The sequence below is a fragment of the Lactuca serriola genome, chromosome 5 (assembly GCF_051521515.1).
Source record: "Lactuca serriola cultivar US96UC23 chromosome 5, Lser_US96UC23_V15, whole genome shotgun sequence".
Lineage (NCBI taxonomy): Eukaryota > Viridiplantae > Streptophyta > Magnoliopsida > Asterales > Asteraceae > Lactuca > Lactuca serriola.
This window is the reverse complement of record NC_136412.1, coordinates 178535066-178542886: the sequence shown is the minus strand read 5'-3', so window position 1 is coordinate 178542886 and position 7821 is coordinate 178535066. Positions and strand designations below refer to the sequence as shown.

General features: G+C 33.2%; 1 protein-coding gene across 2 annotated transcripts; it reads left to right on the top strand.

Moving 5' to 3' along the window:
• Window positions 1-313: 313 nt before the first annotated feature.
• Window positions 314-1931, top strand: LOC145053340 (F-box/LRR-repeat protein At3g26922-like). Of its 2 annotated transcripts, XM_079001376.1 has the most exons (4): window positions 314-1089; window positions 1174-1278; window positions 1353-1499; window positions 1620-1931. In XM_079001376.1, the coding sequence occupies exons 1-4, from the start codon at window positions 382-384 to the stop codon at window positions 1806-1808; spliced, it is 1149 nt and encodes a 382-aa protein (XP_078857502.1). In that variant the 5' UTR covers window positions 314-381; the 3' UTR covers window positions 1809-1931. The 2 variants fall into 2 exon arrangements, with proteins under 2 accessions (XP_078857502.1, XP_078857501.1); XM_079001375.1 differs by having other exon boundaries at window positions 316-1278.
• The last annotated feature ends 5890 nt before the right edge of the window (window positions 1932-7821 follow it).

Genomic DNA, 7821 nt, shown 5'->3' with positions numbered 1-7821 from the left:
GTATTACATTACAAATGAAAATTATGTAAGATGAATATGATGGTAAATTTTTTATAAACTTTAAAAATAAATCAAGTTAGAAGTTGGTTTTTAAGAACTTTAAATGACTACAACCATATATTATACAAAACGACATAATACGGTGTATATATATATATATATATATATATATATATATATATATATATATATATATATATATATATATATATATATATATATATATATATATATATATATATATATGAAAGATCAAAAAGAAAATAATTAAGAAAAGGAATTGTCAATCTCATATATTAAGAAATACATTTATTTAATATTAATATACAATATATGAGCGATGAATGAATTGAAACCGTCTTGAAGATCAGTTTGCTTTACATGAAGAAATCAGAGCGACCAAAGGCATTGAAACGCGAAGATGGGGTCGATTTTATCAGTAGCATGCCCGATGCTATTCTTGTGTTGATTCTATCACGTCTTTTTTTCACCAAAGAAACAATTCGAAGCAGCATCTTGTCCAGCCGATGGAGGTATTTGTGGACTGCGGTTCCCTCTATCCACATACATTACGAAGGAAAATTGAAAAAAAACGAATTCAAAGAGTTTCTATATTGGGTTTTTGTAAACAAATCTGTCGATTTGAATAGTTTTCGGTTATCCTGTTCAAATTACTACAGTATGTCGACGGTAGGGCGGTGGATTCATGCCGCCGTTACGAGAAATGTCAAACAACTTGAATTGACGCTTTGCCCTAACCAGAATTATGAAGATATTGAGATGCCCCATTGTCTTGTGACCAGCGGTTCGGTGGAGGTATTAGAGTTGAATTTGTCGCGACGTGGTCTAAAGTTACCCAATATTATTGGGTTCCCGACCCTTAGGGTTCTTGAATTGGAATGTGTTGACTTATTGGAAGATGACAATTTGGTAAAACGTTTTCTAGAAAGCTGCCCATTGCTTGAGGAATTGAGTTTGGATGACTGCATCATAAATAAACTTGGTGTTCTTTGTATTTCATGTCTGAAGCTCAAGAAGCTAACCATATTTAACGGGAATGAAGATGAGGGCCTGTGTGGTAGCATTAAGGTTTCCTGCCCAAAACTTGTGCATTTGGATATAACAGGTCATATAGCTTATAATTTGTACTTTGAATGTTTAAACTCCTTGAAGGAAGCTGCGATTGACCCTGAATTGGAAGGAAACATCAGATCTGTTTTGTTTCCTGGAATTTCTCAAGTGGAATCATTGTTAACCGACATTTACTTCTTCAGTCAGGTACATGCTTATTTATTCTCTTTATGCACAACTCTTCATTCTGGTTAAAATAATTTGGAGTGTCGTTCTTGTAGTGTATTAATGCATCACGTGATCCTTCTCTATCTAATCTGAAGACTCTGGTGCTAACCACAACAATTGATGCCTTCAATTTCAGTGAATTCATCCGAATTCTCAAATATTATCCCAAACTGGAGTCTCTCAAATTGGTCATCAAAAAGGTATTTTTTTTATGTATCACAACTGGGGACCTTTACCTATTATATGAAAAATCAGTTCAGCAGATAAACATTTTTTTCAAGAATTCAAAACATTAGCTTTTTTTTTTTTATATGATATAGCAATTTTATGGACGGGAAGAGTGGGAATTGCATGAAGGTGACAGAAAGAGAATCATGACTCCTGATCTGAAAAGTGCCGAGTTTTTTGAATTCAAGGGAGAAAAACCAAAACTAGTTTCGGATTGGGATGAAGTTAGATGTTTGGAAATGGTTTTTAGTTGGGGTAAGAAAGTTACTTTTTTTTATTAGAGACCGATTTTTCTTATGACAAACTGCGTAACCAATTCATGTTACATGGTAACTAGATTTCTTGGCTTGATTTGGATTTTTGCTTCATTTTTAAGTATTACCAGAAATACTTGTTTTGCTCTATAGTTCAGTTCATTTTCTGCTATAAAAAAAAATATGTACGTATCCGCAACACCATCAATATGTAAACGAAGAAACATGTATGTAACCACATCAACATCAAATGTAACATCACTATGTAAAACCAACTGCCCCGTTTGACAATTGCAACACAACAAAAACAAATACATGTGTTATCCAGACATGTATATATGACATCATCGACATGTATGTATGTGTCTGACATATATATGTATGATATGTATGTGTGTATGACAAAAACGAACTCACATTGTTTGCATGTGTGAAGAAACAATTGTAAGTTGTCAAGAGCAATGGACATGGAGGAGACTCGGTCACATGAGAAATTCGAGAATGTACATCCATAAAATATAATTTCAACTGAAGACGGGCCTATTGAATTAGTAAATATACAAGTTTCAGTTGAATGGGTTTATATTCTTATTGTAGTTTGAGGGTCTAAACATATAATTATACATCGATTTTGAAGGATAGAAAAACAATAAATTAGGCGACCATGTAACATGTACCAAAGGGCTTCTAGCCCCTTGGTATTAGGTGTTGCTCTCTTCTTGAGATTGAGGGTTCAACTCCCGCTTACCGCATGAGACATAGGTGGTATTAAGAATAATTAGAGAATATATCATATTTGCCGTTCAAAAAAAGTATTTTAACTAAAAAAAGATTTTTGAAGAGTAAATGGTGATCTTATGGAAAATCCAATGTAAGATGCTATTTTGGAGAAAATAATTTTTTAATAATTCGTCGTAATCGAGAGCCACTTAGGGTTCGACTTTGGGAATTTTTATAGAAGTCAAAGTATGTTGTTATATTTGAGAAAAAAGGGGAATAGAAAGGGGAATTCGTGTTGCTAAAAAAAAGGGATATTAAATACTAAAAACGGTCTAGGGTTGGTATTTAATCGGTCTTAAAACGGTTCAATATTTTTTGTCAAGTGATATAATTAAATTGAATTTATCGTTTGTGAATCTGTCCTAGAAAGACCAAATTATTTTGAATTTGATTCCATTAAAAAAGACAAAATTACGTGATTATCCATCTGGTTTGCCAAAACAGTTTAATAAGTGCAACGATGAAGATGTTTGCATGCTTGTTCTATATGGTTCCATTTTTTTATGTGGTTGGTCCTTGTGGTTTTTATTTTCTTGCGTAGCTGGTATGAAATTACGATTTACTCTTTTCAAATTTATTATATATTTTTAAACTGAATTTATTTTTAAAAAATAAATAAAGTTTTTACCCTACCCCCACCTAACCCTACAACTCATTCATCTCTTCAGCCACCATGTCGCCACCATCTCCACCCTAACGACACCACTAGCTTCAGTCATTGCTCAAAGAACTAGCAACCAACCATTGCCACCTTAATGCATGGTTTTAAAGGGTTATAAGTTTGATGAACCAGTCTTAACAAAGGACAAGGGTTTCAAAGTTCGATTTCTAGGGATAGAACACCTACACATAATATTTTCTGGTTAAGTGGTCGACAGTTAGGTTAGAAAAGAGAAAGGGGGGGGGGGGGTTAAAGATGTAGGGTTTTAGTTGGTGGACCAGATCTATGGCAAGATGTGGTCGCGACGAACCAAACATTTTTTTCGGCGACCTTCCAAATTTCATCTCTGATATTTTTGGCGATCTTCTGGTGGTGGTGGTTGTTGGGGAGGAGGATGAAGGTTCAAAAGTGGCAGAGAGTAGTCTTCACCTCATGTAAGAGTAAGAATGGGAGGGAAAAATGCGGGTTAAGGTGGGGTAGGGTTTAAGTTTATTTTTTTAATAGAGTTTATTATTTAAAATATGAAAAAAAAGTGTAAATTAAATTAAAAATGGTAGTATTGACATTTCACTCAGTTAAAGGACCAAACACATAGACGTCTTCATAGTTGTACTAATTCAGTTTGTTTTGACAAACCACATACCAATCTCAAAATTTTATATAAAAAAAAGAGTAAACAACAAATTTGGTCCCTAAGGTTTGTAAAAAATTATAGGTGGAATCCAACATCTTGTTAACTTGCAACATTGTTTTGATCTTTTAATTTTATAGGTCGAAATTTTTTTATGGTTTTGGTCCCTGAAAAAGTTGAAAAGATTGTTTTGATCTTTTAATTTATTTTTCCATTTTTATATTTATTTAGTACCTTTTTAATTTAAAAATAATAATTAGCTTACGTCACCCCATCACTCCACCCCATACCCCATTCGCTTTCCTTCCTCTCACTGACTCTCTTTCTCTCTCTTTGACTTTCTCTCCCATATTCTTCTTCCTCGCCTTTCACCTACAAATCAAACCTCCCCCATACACATATACATACACTTCATTTGTAGACTTTCCTTAGTTTTGTATTAGGTTTAGAGGCCATCATTTAGGGTTCATAACTAGAATCTATGGTAATAAGATTTAATAACAAGAAAAGCAAAGTTGAATAAGCACACGAAAAAGGAATCTAGAAGAAAGTGGAAGCGACCACAAATAAGAGAGGCAACAACAAGGCCAAAGTTACTGATCAGGCGGTTAAGAGAAGGGAAGTCAAACTAAGTTCAAATGCCCTGTAAAATCCTCACACCAAACGTTAAAACGATATAGATCCACCACTGAAGCATCATAAGCTTCCCTACGATGAACCAAATATAACTAACATCCATGTCCTGATCATACTTGTCGCCGATACATCAAAGCCTCACCCCTGTTGTTTGTGGTAGTTTCCATAAGTAAAGGTCTTCATCTATTATCACGAATGAATCATCAATATCCTGTGCTGATTTGATTAAGGTTTAATTTTTTAATCTTGTGATGATGGTTTATGTTGGTGTGTTAAACAATAGGAGTGTTGGATCTATATGCTCAAGAATCATCTTAGAATGATGTTTGCCAATAATATATGATCATATAGGGTCACACATTTAGCAAGTAGTAATTTATTGAATATTTATAATAAATTGATTATTAATAAATACTATCAACTCTTGTATTTAAATTGGAGAATTATTATTTTATAAAAAAAATAATATTTCTAGTGAGTATAACTAGCTATTTAATCATATGATAAGATTTAATATGGTGTGTACATGTTTTTAGACCTTTTCAAATTCATTGGATAAATACATGTACACGTATTAAATGGGATAGAGTGTAAGACACTCCACACCCTCTCCTTCCTCACTTTCGGCCCAAACCATCCCAAGTGGATGGTATGTTGCTTGTTTGACTTGTTTTTGCATGCACAATGCCTATAGGTTGTCATCCCTTCTTATTTAATGAAGACATGGATTTTAGATCTCAAGTGTGAATATATAATAAAGTGTAAGGCTTGTATTTTTTCTAGTCTTTTATTTCTTTCTCTCTACTGAAAGTTCATCCTCCCCCCCCCCTTTCTCTCTAAAGTGGACTAGTGAAAGTGTTGGTTTTCTAAGTGCTTCTCCTTTAAGACTAAATTGTGTTTAGTTATTAAAGACTTAAGAAGTACTTAATACAAGTGAAGAACTAGCATTCTGGGTGACTCGAACTTGTTAGTGGATAATCGTAAAGAAGCTCTTCCTTGGACTTTTGCCATCTTCATCAACCACCCACTTGCCAAGTAGGATCAAAATCTTCAAAGGTTGTGATCTATACATCACATGGTTCTTTATAATCTTTCTAATCCATGTAAGTGGATCCTTGGTGGGGTATTTTTAAAACGGTATTAAAATAATAGTTATACTAAAATCGCTTTCGTTTACTATAATAACAAAAAGATTGTTTTTTAGCTTATTGAAACCCATTAGGGAGTTCTGCTAAGATCTTTAATCAAACCATAAACTTTTTGAAATTGGCAACAAAGATTGATAAAACATTTTCAACATACTTAGGGAATTAGGAAAACATACCCATTTGTTAAACAACTCATCTAAAAACACAAATCCCATGTGGTAAATTCACATGGATAATGATTATTACTATTTGACTTATACCTATCTGATGAAATTTGGAAGAACATGGTTTTACTAATTCAAGCTTAATATTTTCGTTTTGCCTATTTGTACTTGGAATCGATGTCACACCCCCAGCCGAGGCAGTGGAACACGCCGGGCTGTGTGACTAAGTTCATGGATCACAGGTAACTGAATATACAACACAAGTACAACAATAAACAAAATAACATTCAATTTCCATTTTGATATTTGAATACAAGGTTTTTACAAATAATAATAATACATGAATTGCCTTAATAGGTAGGCATATAATACAAAAACAAGTAAACTAGGTCACCTGTAATCCAATCCGTCTTGAATGTTTGTTTAAAGATTTCCTGAGAAAACATTTAGTTTTGAGGGTCAACACAAGGTTGGTGAGCGTTACAGGATTTCTACTAACCGCAATAATACTTTTAATAAGTCTAAAAAACATTATATTTGTACGTATAACAATAGTCAAAACAGTGTTTGCAATGAGTCTTTAGAAGAGCAAAATGTATTTCTGTATAAGTGAATCCATATATAAAACTGTGTTGGTAATAAATCATAGAAAGCCAAAATGTATCTTTTTTATAAGTAAATTCATACTTTAAACAATATTGGTAATAAATCCTTGAAAGCCAAAATGTATCTTTTGTATAAGTAAATTCATACTTTAAACTGTGTTGGTAATAAATCCTTGAAAACCAAAATGTATCTTTTTGTATAAGTAAATCCATACTTCAAATAGTTTTGAAAGCAACCAAGCCCATGGTTATAGTGAAAGAGAGAGATATTCTAGTTAATGTTTTTAGTGAGTCCTATAACTGAGCTATGTGAGTGAAAGTTACCCCTACAACGCTTCAATGGACGTTGTAGTAAAAGTTATAGACACCTATCACCCTCTTCGATTGATCAGTCGAGGTTGTAGCTAGCAACTGCAGGTGGGGATGTCAACCCCGTATAGATCTATACATATGTATCTCGCTCCGAAGATTAATGATTATAGTAGTTAGGGTATGCTAAGTGTTTATACTCAGCTAATGAATAACATAGCGTCTCACTAAAAAGACCTTAACTAAAAAATTTGTGAATAACTTCTGCCCTAACTTACTTGTGGGTAAGTTCTAGGTTTAATGAATGTCATTGTATTATGTTTGACATATATGTAAAGGTGTAATGTGCTCGTTTCTATAAAAATGAATGTTTCAAATTAATGAACATATATACATGTATAAACTTTATGCATATAAATATATAAATATATATATAAATAGTAATAGCTTGAATCATTTAAATACTATAAAGTATTATAATGTGACATCCCCAATTTCACGGTCAGAAAAGACTTATTTGTTTATGCTTTACTTGAAAATCAAAGTATACTTTTAAAGAAATATGTTGCGGAATTTGTTCCCAAAAATATGAATAAGAATTTATCAAAGCATTTCCGTGTAAATGTATTTTCATTACATTACAAACCTCGGGATGTCATTGTCAATATAGATCAAAAGCATAAACAAAAACAACATAGGCCTTACAACATTCTATTTATTTCTACTGGCTTATAATCTATAATCTCTCATCAGATCATAGCATCTATGCTCTTGTGTCACTACCTGTAATATAAGAAACTGATTGGGTCGGGCTTTGGAGCCTGGTGAGCACATAGGATTTTCAACCCACGGTAAATAAATTTATTATTTTCATCAAATCATTCAACTCGATTACCCATCCCCGTTATCCTCACTTTACTTCCCTAAAGCATCAATTATAAGGGACCTAGCCTGAGGATTTTTTCATTGGGGTGAACAACATTGCTTTGGGGATTCCTCAGCAATACATGTCAGATAGGGAAACCATGAGGGGGATGGAGTACACCTGGTGAACACGTAGTTCAAATAACACCTACAGGTTGCGAGCCTGCTAGCCTTCCACTAGA